Source organism: Podarcis filfolensis (assembly GCF_964270895.1).
Source record: "Podarcis filfolensis genome assembly, chromosome: 2".
Lineage (NCBI taxonomy): Eukaryota > Metazoa > Chordata > Lepidosauria > Squamata > Lacertidae > Podarcis > Podarcis filfolensis.
Genome location: NC_139605.1, coordinates 66,527,374 through 66,541,957, shown reverse-complemented (window position 1 = coordinate 66,541,957; position 14,584 = coordinate 66,527,374). Strand labels below are relative to the sequence as shown.

The 14,584-nt window shown below is 42.8% G+C and overlaps 2 protein-coding genes across 7 annotated transcripts in view; both read left to right on the top strand.

Annotated features, from left to right (window-relative positions):
• Positions 1-4,627: 4,627 nt before the first annotated feature.
• On the top strand, positions 4,628-11,330 carry TXNDC15 (thioredoxin domain containing 15). 6 transcript variants are annotated; one of them, XM_083600037.1, is made up of 6 exons: positions 4,766-4,901; positions 5,217-5,599; positions 6,466-6,956; positions 8,176-8,339; positions 8,899-9,029; positions 11,069-11,330. In XM_083600037.1, the coding sequence occupies exons 2-6, from the start codon at positions 5,527-5,529 to the stop codon at positions 11,263-11,265; spliced, it is 1,056 nt and encodes a 351-aa protein (XP_083456163.1). In that variant the 5' UTR covers positions 4,766-4,901; positions 5,217-5,526; the 3' UTR covers positions 11,266-11,330. The 6 variants fall into 6 exon arrangements, with proteins under 6 accessions (XP_083456167.1, XP_083456163.1, XP_083456166.1 ...); XM_083600040.1 differs by having other exon boundaries at positions 4,772-4,901; positions 6,469-6,956; XM_083600038.1 differs by lacking the exon at positions 4,766-4,901 and adding an exon at positions 4,990-5,071.
• A 1,864-nt stretch (positions 11,331-13,194) lies between these two features.
• Positions 13,195-14,584, top strand: part of PCBD2 (pterin-4 alpha-carbinolamine dehydratase 2) — a 33,067-nt gene continuing 31,677 nt past the window's right edge. The window contains exon 1 of the mRNA XM_083600062.1: positions 13,195-13,348. Coding sequence (XP_083456188.1) covers positions 13,253-13,348 — 96 coding nt within the window. The 5' untranslated portion in view covers positions 13,195-13,252. The remainder of the gene's footprint in view (positions 13,349-14,584) is intronic.

The window sequence follows — 14,584 nt, the reverse complement described above, 5'->3', positions numbered from 1 at the left end:
TGTGACTTTACCTGCCCCACACCTGTTACCATAAGCTGTCAGGTGTGAGGCAGGTGGGTGTGGCTTGGAGAATACAGCCTTATAGGTTAAAATTGGGGACCCTGGTGGGCCTAATTTGCCTTGTGTGTTGGATGTTTCCCATCCTGATAAAGAGAAAGGGGATGTAGTTCGGTGCTTTGCATGCAGAATGTCCAAGTTTCTACCTTAGCATCTCCAAGTTGGATTGGGAAAGACTTGTGTCTGCAATCCTGGAGAGCTGCTGTTAGTCAATAGGTGATATATAATGTCATGTGAATGGACTTCTTCCCCACCCCACCCTACAGAGGAAATTTGGGGGGGGGGGCTGCAGAAGGGAGGAGGACCTACAGCGGCTATTATTTATTTCATCTATGAATCCCAAAGCAATTTAGAATATTTTATTATGTTGCATGTCACCCGGTGTAGATACTTGTGAGCTAATACCAGATTCTTAATCCTCTTCTTATTCTAGATTCTTACTCCTCTTGCATTCAAAATTTTAGAGACATCCAGCTAACAATGGTGCTATACTATAGTGCTGCTCATGCCAGTTATGTAAGGCACTTGATACAATTTTGCTTAAAATTTAGAATATGTAGGGTTATATCTGATGTATTGCTAGATATGTTGTTATGAGTAGTCCTCTTTAAAGATCTCGACATTTCTATGTATCGCTGTGATGTGGCAAAGTTCCAATATCAATAATAATTAGGGGGAAATCTGAACTATCAAAATTTAGCATTGTTCCTGTTGGCTATGGTAATTATGGTTCAGTAAGAGGCTTTTATCCAAACAGCTATATTTAAACAATTTACCACCTTGGTGGTCTACACACCACTGAGTATTTACTGATAACAAGACAGAAAAAAATGTCAAAAACTGCACCTTAAGTTATCATTCAGGTACATAGGGTGGGGGCAGAAACCATTCTATGATATTTTTTTTAAATAGCAGAAAGCAGACCCCACCTTTTTTATGCATATCACAGCTGTTAGATAACTGTTTCAGGATAAGTTACTTAATATTCCATAAACACCATGAATTGAATCCAAATGAACTTACTTCAACAGAAGATCCAATCCCATATGGGTCCCATCTCCAATGTAATATGGGAAGGCATTCACAAAGTATATCATTTATGCATGGACATGTAAGAGTGTAGATCAAAACTGAACATCTTTTTTGGGCCCAAGCACTGCATTTCATGGTGGGACAGAGACACACAGCAGATAAAAGATAATTATGCGTGCTTCATGTCCAAAAAGCATGTTTTGTTTTGCATTTTTCCAGGGTTGTTCTTTATGTTTAAGTAATACCAAAAGGATATTCTTTAGACTCAGCAAGGTTTTTTAAAAAAATCTACAGTAACCTATTTTCTAAGTTTGTTGTAAGTTACGTCATTGTAAAATCTTCCAAAGATTAAAAGCAAAATTTAACTTGCAAGTGAGAGCACTTTAGATTGTTAACAGAGTCTAAAGGCAGATGGGTATTTTTCTGTACCACTTTCTGGCTTCCTTGGCATAATATCCATCTAATGAATAAGTTAATACTTTTTGTCATGGTAGAAATAAATACAAAACCTAGTTTATTTGGAACATACAATTGCAAACAGTGTGCAGGCAACTCTATTCTGTTTCGGAATTCTCATAAATTTTACATTAAAGTGCACTGAATTTGGGCCATTTCAAGTCTGCTGGGTAGCTATGAAAAGAAAGAGATGATGTATGAGAGTCTGGTTATCCAACAGTGCCAAAGTAGGTTGTTTCATATGCTTCCCTAGATAAGTATAAACAATAATCTATGGACTATTCATGTTCCTTTGCTGCATCTCTCCCATTATATTTGTTCTTGGATAAAACAATCAAACAAACTTTGGTTTAAGAGAAAATTTTACATGCTTAGGAATTTAATTCAAGTGCCAAAAAGCAAGGCAATTGCAAGTTAAGCCACTCTACCCTAACTAACGAATCATGCTTGCAGAAAAATGCATTCTACAGGCTCTTACGTTGTACTTACTTAGAAAAGCATTTTGATCCTAAAATAGCTTTTTGTTTTTAATGGATATTTTTTGAAAATGGAATTGAATTAACTTAAGGCCAATGATTGTGATGACTTGTCTATAATACATAACTCTGCAGTGATATAAAATATTGAAAGTATCTCAGTAATTAGATATTGCCCCTGCAAGGTAGGCCATCTTCATATTGTTGATTTTTTTGGTATGATCTTAGTTTGTCCTGTAGTCCCATTTGATTAGCTGTCTGGAGAGGAGGAAGTAAAGCTGAAACAATAGCCTTGGAATTCAGTCCTTTATTATCTGAGACTGAAAATTAAGTTAACACAGAGATATCAAAAGCGATGAGATATAGAACAACATACTTGAAGTGAGCCAAACCAGTGACATGAAATCAAATAATAGAATCGGAGAACTGTAGAGTTGGAAGGAACCCAAAGGATCATCTGGTTTAACCCCCTGCAATGCATGGTCATGGCAGCCCTTCATTCTATCTGTCTGTCTGTCTGTCTGTCTCCTACCTACCCACCCAATAATCATGAGAGCATCACATGCAAACATGAGCAAGCACACATGCAAGACTCAGGAAGATAGCACATGCAAACATGATAATTGGCCATGCATGCTAGTTCAGTAACAACTGGAGAGCCAAAGTTTCCCTATTCCAACTGCAGAGCAATATGCAGCAGCATGCCCACACATGAGCACATAGACCAGACAAACCACTTGAGGTGGCACAAATGGTTTACCTTTAGTGTGTCTGGCTGTTAAACAGAAGGTTGGTGGTTTGAGCCTACACAAGGACAGCTGGGGGCAGGATTCCTGCATGACCCTCAGGGTCACTTCCAACTCTATGATTCTATGATAATCATTTTTGTATGCAGGCTTTGGAATTATCATAGGCATATGGTAAACTATCTTATGCTGAGTCAGACCATGGGTCTATGTAGCTCAGTATTGTTTACACTAACTGGATTTCAGGCAGGGTTCTTCCCCAACTCTACCCGGAGATGCTGAGGACTGAACCTGGGATCTTCTGCATGTAATGTAGATGCTGTAAGCCTGTACCACAAAGTTATGATCTTCAAATGTCTGTAAAATAAGTTCCTATATTGTGCCTCACTGGCTTCCATTGGAAGTTATTTCTATGTACCGTATTGGCCTGAATATAAGCCTCACTTCTTTCCCAAATTCCGACCGTGAAAAGTTAAAGTGTGGCTTAAATTCGTGACCTTACAAAAACTGGCTTTTACAATATCACTGCTGAAACATATATGGTAAAATGGAACGGGTGTGAGTGCCAGCAGAATTTTAAGGGAGCGGCTTATATTCAGGTATTGTCTTTTTTTCTCTCCCCCCCCCTTGAATTTTAAAGGTGCAGCTTATATTCGGGCCAATACAGTAATATAATTAGAATAAAGGCTAATTAGCATAGATATCAGCACAACACAGTGGGTGAATCTTTGGGATAATCTAGGAGTCCTTTAGTCATGTCACTCTAGAACATTGCTTACACGTGAGGACTACAGCAGCTTCAAATATTAGAATCAAATTGGTTCTGCTAGCTCCATGTTGGAATAACTGAGCATTTTACAGGTTAAGTGTGGCCACTGTTGGTCAGATCCTAGCCAGTATAATGTGTGGTAGAAATAACCAAATAAATTGGGTTCCTTAATATTATCACAACAGTATTTCTTAGAAGTTATTTTTCTTTCATAATAATACTGAGGACAGGAAATATTGTCAAAGCACCAAAATAGCCATACATTTAAAGCAGATTATTTCACTCAAAGAATTCTGGGAACTTTAGTTTGTTAAGAGTGCTGGGAATGCTAGCTCTTTGAGGGGTAAACTATAGTTCCCAGGGATTTTTTTGGGGGAGGCAGTGTGTGCTAAATGTGATTTAAATGTAAGGTGTGTATGCTTAGTGTCCCTTCTAAGAGACAAAGCTCCTAGTTCACTGAAAGGGAACATATTTTGCATGTAAAAAGTTCATTTTTAACATCTCTACTAAAGCGCTCTACTTGCCTACCTAAAGGCATAAGCTGTGTTAGGTAACCACTGGTCATAATTTCTTCTGCTTTATCACTTTCCGAAACATCTGCATTATTGCAGTGGTATGTTTTAGAAGTACACCACGTTACCTTTGCCAGTCAGCACACTCAATATCCGAAATGTTTACTGCTGTTGTCTGGGTGCAGAAATTGAATCTCCTTACAGCAGGTGTTTTGTTTGTTTTGCTGCTGCTGCTGTAATGAACCCAACTTTAGGAACTTCTACTCTTCTACAACACTGCTACTGCAACCCATTTACAGAGCCCCAAACTGTATGAAGCTGTTATTGCTGTGTCTTAATTAGGGGGAGGCGTTCGAGCTAGATCAAACTAACATCAGCTTCCGTCGAATCAGTCGAAGGCAGGACTATATTACCGTAAATAAATAATTGCCTCTGCAGCAGAATACTCGCCTGGAGGCTGGGCAAAGTATTCTGCGGGTTGTAAACAATGTTGCCGCCTCGGGATGCAGAGTGCTGCGGAATCGATTTTGGTTTAATGCTTTAAATACTTTCAATTTGCGCCAACTATCGTAAATTCATTGTTATTGCTTGGCGTCGGCAGTGGGTATTGTTCTTTTTCCTTCCTATGCATTTAGCAGCCCTATAGCGACCGCTACAGGCTGCATTTCCCATGCACCCAAAGCTGCGCAGTTCTACGCCTCCTTTTCCTTTCAGGCTGCCTCATGTATCGGGGAGACGCCCGGTTTCGAGCCGTCCCTTTTAGACGGCCCCTCGTCTGGTTTGGATTCCGTTTCCGGACAGACCCAAGGTGGCAGCCTCAGGCAAATCGATAATGACAAAGGCTCCTCCCACGGTGAAGATGGCAGCCGCATCGGGGATCTCTATGGGGATTGCCACAGGGAAGGAAAATCCCGACTTTTATCTGAGCTCTCCTTAGTTTAGATCTGTGCCGGGGAGACAAAAGTACCAAGGCCAGGATTGTCACAGAGCACTCTGCCTCAGTCGAGCTCTCTTCCCACCCTCGTAAGTTGGTGGCAGATAAACTGAACTAACAACAACAACAATAATAATTATACTCCGCCCATCCGGCTGGGTTTCCTCAGCCATCCCAATCTGCAATACGGCGATAATAATAACAACAGGCACTTTATTTCTTCTTGCGCAACAGTTAGAAGACGGGGTACACAGATACAGTGCTGGCAAATCATGACAAGGGCAAGGTCTCGGGTTTCTGCACTGCCGCCTGCCGCCGAACGAGGCACAGTCGGGCCCTGGAGAGAAACAGTCAGGATATCCGGTCCGCCAGCGGACAAAAGGATTGTTCAGGCTCCATAGAGTTTGTTTGTTTTCGTGGTGCCCCGGAAACGGAAGAGAGTGGAGAGCGGAAGCGGCTGTTGTTGGACTGGACCTTGTTTTCCGGTTGATCCGCCGGGTCTTTTCCTTGCCCCCCTCTCCCAGCTCCCCCCTCCCTTGCGAGGATGATGGTCTTGTCCTCGCGCGGGCGGGGGCGGGGCCTCTGGCTGGCCTGGCTGCTCGCAAGTCTTCTTGCAGGTAAGGAGGGCTCGGTTGCTATGGTAGCACCGCCGGGGGAAGGGGCAGCTGAGCGGAGATGCTGAGGACAGGCGGCGCGCCTCCTTCGTGCACCTGTGGGGAATGGGGGGGGGGGCGAGCCACCTACGCTCGCGTCGCCACCCCTTGCTGCTGCTTCTTTTTTAAATGCTTTGGAGAAGTAGGAAGCAACTCCTCTTTCTCCTGTTTCTCTCTCTGGAGAACAAACAAGATAGGGCAGAAGGTAAAATGTAGTCTTGCGCTTGGGAAACTTGCAGGCCTACGTGCGGCTTCGTTTGATCCAGCAAACCAAGCGCTGCTTTAGCGAGGCTGCATGCATGCTCCAGAACAGATGCCTAAGTGAAAGATCTAGTGTTGTGTACTCTTGTTTTATAAGCTTGAAGTGTGCTTGCAGGTCCTAGGGGATTTGGGGGTGGGGGGAAGCAGACCATACAATTCAGAAATTGCCCACCCCTGCTGTAGTAGAATATGTAGAGTGGTAGCCAAAGTTGAACTTGTATTCTTGGGTGTCAAGATTCTATTTTTTTGTGGTATGTTTCTTTTCTGTACATATCTTGGATGGGGTCTATTTTCTACAGTACAAAGAAAGACTTCATAAAAAAATGACACTGGGCTTTGGTCAGTAATACTGAATATTTCATGCCACGCTGGTATTTATGGTGAGGTGAGGGTGGCAGCGGTTGCTGCAGTGTGTGAGCCTCACTGAATGGTTTGCTTTCTTTGGGCCCCCTCAATTCACACATTGGATTGCAAGTTCCACCCACTGCTGCTTTGTTGCGTTGAATAAAGCTAGATGTACTCCTATTGTTCGGCACTAAAGATGTTATATGTTCTTGCATTTTTTGTAGCAGTAGCTGAAATGGAAGAAACCACTGACTCGCCATCTGAAAAGTTAAGTGAAACTGCTGTACCATTTGCTGTGAAAAGCAGTTCTGTACCTGCAAGCAGCGATGGGCCTAAAGAATCGGTACAGTACAGGACTGCAGAAATAGCTGATGCTATGATGGGTAGCAGCATACCTGCAGCTGAGCCTGTAGTTCTGTCAGTTGTTCCAGGTGAGTCCAAGGAGAGACAGGTCTTGGAGCATGACACCGGCACCTGTGATGCAGCCGTTGATGGTGAATGCAGTACGCAGGGTATTGTTTCATTTTTATCTCAACCTGGGTCTCCTATACAAGAACAAGTAATAGATTCACCTGTAGTTCTGGAAGCAGTGCATCCTTCTTCAGGAGAGGACTCTAATAGCACAGATGGTATGAAAACCCCAAAAGTGAATTGTGAGGAAAGAAACATTACAGGGATAACAAACTTCACATTACAAATCTTGAATATTTCACAAGTAAGTAGAAAGCACTCTAATTGATTTTTATATATATTTAAATTATTTTAAGAGGTTTTTTTTCATTTGTCTTATTATCAGAATTATTTGTATAAATGTAGAAGGCATAACTTGCTGGAATAAAATTATTCAGGAAGAAAAAGGATGAATTCTGTGTATATTCTGTATTTGTTTTCCTCAAGCCTGAAGGCTGCATCTGATACTACTTCCCTTACATCTCACTTTAGACCACCTCACTTTTTCTGGCTGGCAGGACAGATAGTTATCTCCCTACCCTCTGGTGGGCCAAATTTGGCAGGTGGGTGTGGGAACAGTTGTGCATAGCCAAACTGAACTCTCTGCAAACTGCCACACACTGCTCCTTTCAACTTCTGATTTTGGAAGTTGAAAGGGACTATGGGGGCTGCTTCAAAGAGCAGTCCTAGGAGGGAGAGGCAATTTCTATTTCTCGGAAACTGCTTCTTCCTCCTTGAACAAGGTACGTTCCTACTGCTTATCAGCTGATGCCTTACTCCAGCAAAAAAACATGCCTTGCTCCAGTAAAGAAATAACCAGGAGGTTGCTTAAAGCTGTTGGCTGCTCCTCTGAAAGCCCCACTTTTACCAGTATGACATTGGGTGTAGGGTGGGTGTATGGGTGAGCAGGTGTGGGTCCTCCAAAATAACCTTGCCGGCCAAGTGAGAGCCAGTGTGGTGTAGTGGTTAAGAGCGATAGTCTCGTAATCTGGGGAACCGGGTTTGCGTCTCCGCTCCTCCACATGCAGCTGCTGGGTGACCTTGGGCTAGTCACACTTCTTTGAAGTCTCTCAGCCCCATTCACCTCACAGAGTGTTTATTGTGGGGGAGGAAGGGAAAGGAGAATGTTAGCCGCTTTGAGACTCCTTAAAGGGAGTGAAAGGCGGGATATCAAATCCAAACTCCTCTTCTTCTTCTATGCCTGGGATGAGGTTGTGGGTTGTGTCTCTGCTGATGGTGGTAAGTAGGTGAATGTCAAAATATCTCCTGAACTTCATGGTTGCAATGAAAGTTAAAAGCTCCCTAAGACATTTAAAAACTGTTGTGCAGGTAATAAGTTATTTTAACCTGAATTGACCAAGTTCACCTTGCATGTAGAAGTACTTTACTGCCTTGTTGAGATCAGGATAATTAACATGAGCAATACTAAGTTAAATAATTTCCCATTATGCCTTTAAAAAGTCACTTTTATCCTTCTCTTGCAGGATTTAATGGAGTTCTTAAATCCAAATGGCAGTGACTGTACCTTAGTCCTGTTTTATACTCCTTGGTGCCGTTTCTCTGCCAATCTGGCTCCTCATTTTAATTCTTTGCCCCGAGCATTCCCAACTCTTCATTTCTTGGCATTGGATGCCTCTCAGCACAGCAGGTAACCTTCATATCCCTCTCCTTTCAGGACTACTGTAACATCTTCATGTATTTTAAATCAGGGTTAAGCAAATGTGCATTTTAATTGAATAATAATTTGTCCATAAATTTATTTCCCAAAATTTAGGCTGTTTTAATTGCATACATTTTGCCCAGTTCACACTAATCCACGTACCCATTATCAGCACTTAGCAGAAACAACTGAAGACATTTTTGTTCCCACAAAGTTTCCCAGCTGGATGAATATGTCTCTGCTAAGGCTGTCTGCTTTGTCTTGTTTTTAAACTCAACTTCTGTTTTCAACTATTTTTAGCTGTTTTTATTATACTTTGTACATTGCCTTTGGCCGTATGTGGAAGGCAACTGATTAACAATAGTATTGATTTTCTAGAGCACCTGTTTGAGTCTAAAGTGTGTTGTGACCAAGTGAATATATTTCTTCTGCTGAAATTAGCTATGGTTCCAATTTTGTACTGAAAAACACTCAGTTATTTTATCATGGGGTTAAATGCAAGACATATTTAGCAAAGCTAACTCTTTGTTATCTTATGTCTTCACAGTTTATCTACCAGGTTTGGAACTGTAGCTGTTCCCAACATCCTTCTTTTTCAAGGAGCTAAGCCAATGGCAAGATTTAACCATACAGATAGAACCCTGGAAACACTGAAATCTTTCATTTTTAATCAGACAGGTAGGATTTATTTATTCATTTATTTAATATATTTATATTCCACCTTCCTCACAAGTTGGGATTCAAGGCAGCTTACAACATTTTAAAACATCAGTTATATAATACAGAATAATATAAAGAAACTCACTGACAACAATAATTAAAATGCACTTCAGCGTATTTAAAACCAACAATTAAAATACAGTTTGTCCTGACAGCAGCCCAGTGATCAGCATCATCTGTACCTTAGTTTCCAAAGGTTTGTCTGAACAGGAAGATCTGAACAGGAAGCCAATCTAATCTCTCTTAGAAGGGGATTCCACAATTTGGGAGGAGTTGCAGAAAACACTTTCTTATGTTACCACCAGTCATGCTTTTGATGTTGATGGGACCAAGAGGAGGTACTGACCCAAGGGTCATAGAACCCAGGCAGGTTCATACAGGGATATTTCGGGTAGCCTGAGCCCAAGCCATATAGGGCTTTATAGCCATCACTTTGAATTGTGACTGGGAACAAACTAGTAGCTAGTAAAGTTGTTTTAACAGTGGGGTAACATGCTCCCTGGAACCAGCACCAGTCAGCAGTCTGGTTGCAGCATTCTGGGCCAGGTGAAGCTTCTGAACACTTTTCAAAGGCAGACCCATATGGCGGTTGTTACAGTAGTCCAAATAGGATGTAACCAAGACATTTAACAGATTTCATAGTCTGATAGCCACATGCCTTGCTGGATAAGTCCAAAGGCCCATCTCGTCCAGCATCCTTGTTTTACAGTGGTCAACCAGATGCCTATTGGAAGCCTGCAGGGAGGACCCAAGTCCAACAGTACTCTCCCTGTTTGTGATTCCAACTCCCACCTACAGCTAGTTTTAAGATGTTTATTGTATGATCTCCAGGAACATTGAGTTAAAGTTTTGGGAATCATTTGAGCCTTAATCAAGGTGTGAGATTTTGGGGCAATAGAGAATAAGGCTCCATGTCCCAGGTACATTGATTTGGGACTAAGGACTATTGAGCACAGTAGGGATGCTTCTGAGTAAAAATGTGCATGTGGGACCTGCAATAAAATGTGATCTGGAGTGCTTCTGTTTGGTGTTACAGCAAGCCGGCCATACCTTGTTTCAGGGGACATTCTGTTCTGTTCTCTCTCTCCAGCCCTCTCCCATTTTCCACTCTTTTTTCCAATTATTGGAGCACCCCCAAGCATTCCAATCTCTCCCTTTTCTTTCTCAGTAGCTCTGAGTAGCCATCAACGCAACACCTGAGTATGCTATTACAGCCAAATCCTGTCCTATTTGGTAAGGTGGGTTAAGAATCCTTCAGCTCTTGTGTGGTAGCAAGAGTTGGGAATGTAATAGGTATCGCCTGGAGAATGTAGGTGATACATGGGGAGAATGCAAGGGTAACTGTTTCAACATCTCTTCCTACCTATGTTAGCAGTGGAGGAAACCCAATGTCTTATGTGTTCTACAGAAGATGGGATAGTAAGTTGGGATCCACTTTGATTTCTTCCTTACATGCTGCAGCAAATAATAAAGAAAATGAAGATAGAAATAGACTTACATAAGCAAGCTCTGGTCACCACTGACTCTTGAGAGAAAGCAACAAACCTTTCCCTCTACCGGTGTGTTTACAGATCTTTACCCGGGCATAAAAGGGAACTTGTCAGTCGAGTTTCTGTTGCTTTTCCCCTGGGAAGCTGAAGAACATACAACTGAAATTGTAGTTGGCTAATTAAGAAGCTATTATTAAAATAGGAGTTGTAAGCTTTCGTACTGGTACATTTTCAGGGAGAGGTGGAATTAGAGCTGTTTCCAAATAACACTAAAATACTTAAATTTAAGAGAGTCATATTTTACGTTACAGTTAGAAATACCTATTTATTTAATGCACCAGGAGGCTATAATTCAAAAATTACAGAGCTCTGATGATGTTCTAGCAGCTGGTAGTTTAAATTGCTTAGTCCTAAATTTAAAATTGTAGGTTCTTTGTGCAAATATCTATACGTAATGTTGATTCTGTTCAATCTTGCACCACACTAATAGTGAATGCTTTTTTTCAGGAATAGAGCCCAAGTCTGATGTGGTGGTAACTGAGGAAGATCAGGACGGTCCCCTGCCTAGCACACTGACTAGAGGCATAGACTGGCTTCTCTTATTTTCTTTACTGTTCCTCATCAGCTTTATCATGTATGCCACTGTCCGGACAGAGAGCATCCGGTGGTTAATACCTGGTCAAGATCAGGAACATCAGGAATGATATGTGAACTGAGAACTTTGTTTTCAGAACAAGCTAAACAACATTAAATTAAATGGTGGATCGACTCTTTGTGATTTCTTGTTAGGCAGGACCCTGTATTGTTAATCATACATCACTCAGCAGAAATTCCTTGTGATACAAATATGAACATGCACAGCTGGAAATTGTTCATAAAGTTGTTATGAGGGAATGACAAAAATATCTATACCTATCTGATATGCTTAAGTTTTAGGAACTGTGTGGTGTCTTTTGGGGGACATCTGATAGTCTCTAGTAATGCAAATGGATTGCTGCTTTCTATTTAAAAAACAAGGATGCTATGCATCTGTGAAAACTGTTGCAGATGCAGACAGTTCTAATAGGAAAAGATCAGGTATAGGTGTAAGATGCAGCTTTTAGAAAGTTTCCTGAGCCACCCCAGATGGTCATTTTAACTATGCTAGATTTGGAGCTGCAACAATTGACCCCCATGTTTTCCCTACAGGCATTAAAAAAAAATATAAGTAGGGAATTTGTAAGAATTGGCTCTCTTGTCAATTTGATGCTGTCACACATGTGGTGCTATGATCACAGTATTTGGATGACAGTTCTGCTGCTAACATGTCAGAGCTTTTAGTAAGGTTGCACTGACTACTGATACACAAACTTGACATTTATTTATGGCTGAACTGGGAATATATGTTTCAGCGTTCTAAAGCGTCAGAAAACACGAATGGGAGGAAAACACATACATGATAATAAACACACTTTTTACCCCATATTCCATGTTTTGCAATGTTAATGTAATTTAAGCACTATTGTGAACTTCGTTAACCTTGAAAGGGTGTATCTCTACTTGTTCATGTTACTGTTCTTATTTTGATGTGTTATATAAAATAGTATGACTTTTTAAGGGTAGCCAATACAATCCAATGAAGCTAGCTGCATTCCACATTCTGTACTACAGCAGCACCAAAGTTCTATTGCATTTTAGAGATTTCTGTATCATAATAAATCCATTAACATTCAAATATCCTTTTGGGCATCTTCAGTGGTGGTCTTGGCATGGTTTTCAGTGTAGAATATTAAAATGCTTTAATCACACAAGGCACCAGAAACCAAGAAATATCTAACAAAGCAACTGTAGGTTACATTCAGCTCTGGAGATGGCTGTGGTCGCTGTCTTCTGTCCACATTGGCTGAAGTTCAGGTGCATTCATCAAGCTGGGAGTTGGGTGTACAAGTTGCTAGATCCTTTGCATCCTTCAAATGTGCAGGTGGGAGAGTTAGCCGTGCATTTGTGGCGCAGCTATTGCCCTGCAATCCTTCTGCAGTGGCAGCAGACTTCCTTCTCTGTGGTCAGGTAAACTTGTGAGTTGTCTGCCGAGGGTAATGCAGATGGGCAAGTACAATAGGCAAGTCTGTTTTTCTTTCAAGAAGCCCTAGGCAGTAGGCACAGAGTCAGGTGCTGAGAAAGGTGGTAGAAAATATCAGGCGGCTGTTTTCTGTGCTTCACAAAGGACACGGCCAGTGGCTCGAACCTCTGGCAGATTTCCCCCCAACACTTTTGCTCTTCTAAAAATGGTTATGCTGTGAGAGCGCATGCCAGGGGGTCTCCAAGCGACCCCCCCCTACCCCCATGGAGGCTGACTCAGGCTGGGGTAGCAGAAGCGCAGAAGAAGGCCAAGGGGCTAGATGCGCTTGCAGCGGTTCTCAACCTGTGGGTCGCCAGATGTTGTTGGACTACAACTCCCATCATCCCTCAGCTCTGACCTTGCTAGCTAGGGGTGATGGGAGTTGTAGTTCAACAACATCTGAGGACGCACAGGTTGAGAAAGGCTGCAGGGCATAATAAAAGTAAAGTGGGCGGGGACAGCGACGGCCTCTCGCGCAGGAGGTTTGCCTTCCATCCCGCCTCTCCCTCAGCCGGGGAGAGGGGGAGTGGGCGGCGCATGCGCTTCCCCGTGGGAGGCGGCAGGTGGGCGGGCGGAGAAGCCACGCCGGAACCATGCGAGGCGGCGCCTGGGCCGGCCTGAGGTGGCTGCGAGCGGGGCTGACGTCCGTGGCAGGACGAGGCAGCGGCAGAAGCGAGTGCTCCGCTATGGTGAGAGGCTGGGCGGCGAAGAAGGGAAGGGGAACTCGGAGGGACTCTCCCCACCCCGGCAGCAGCGTCACTTGGGCGGCGTTGGGTTTCGTTTCTTCACCCCCCCCCCGACTTCTCGGCCTCCCCTCCCGCGCAAAGTGGGTCCCGGGGACCTTTTGGTTTATATCCGCCCGTGCATTCATTCATAGTGGGATTCCTCCGGCAAGCATCGAGAATGATTCCTCGGGCTTTCCAGCGCCCCACTTTCCGACCCAGCGAGGGAGGCTTGCACCAACTTTTGCTCTTCTCACGTTTTGGATTCGGAAAGCACGAGCCTTCCTTTGGAGAGAAAGTGCATTCAAATAGGTCTCCTGTGTTTGGTAACGTTTCCTACCAGATGCTCCCTGAGGTGCAAAACCCAGGGTCTGGATTGTGCCATTTAAGATTTGGGAGGGGGATTCACGCGAAGGAATGCGCCCCTGTTTTCGGGGGATGGCGATGCATTTCTGTGCACCGCAAGCTAGCAGGTCAGGGAGAACAGCAGGCTTAGAAGTCTTGACACACTGACGTTTCCTTTTCTGTGTTCAAGTCCAGTGAATTCAAGTCCACCTCCTGCCTAAATTCGTGCAGCTCAGACACAGGTTTACCATAACCACTTTAATGACAATTAGGCTGCATCGCTTGGGGCACTTCCAGACTGTCACTACTTTTGGGTAGGATACAGTCATATTTTGTTGTTGTTGTTTAGTCGTGTCCTACTCTTCGTGACCCCATGGACCTGCTCAGCACCCCCCCCCCAATAATTTTACACTGGAAAAATATGGAATAACAGTTGCTCGATTCAACTTCATATCTTGAAACAAATCAGAATAAATGCAGGTGTTAAGAAAATAGCCAATATAACTGAAAATATATTTTTTTTGTAACGGATTCTTTCCACTCATTAGTGTGAACACCAGATGCTAAATGTAGTAAGCAGTGAACATGTATCAGTCAGCCCTGCAGTCACCCCTTCTGTAGGAAGAAGCAGGGAATTTTCACCAAAGCAACATATTAGTGGCCTGGTGCATGTTTGTTTACTCAGAGTTAAAACTCACAGCCTTGAATTCAGAGGTACAAATGGCAAACTTATTTAAATTGGCAGGGAGCCTGTATGTTAGTTGCAGGCTCGTCAGTACTGAATAATATTAAGGGATAAAGATAAGGCACATTTTGAGCAACGCAGAGATATAGTATAATGAAATAAGAAACACTAGG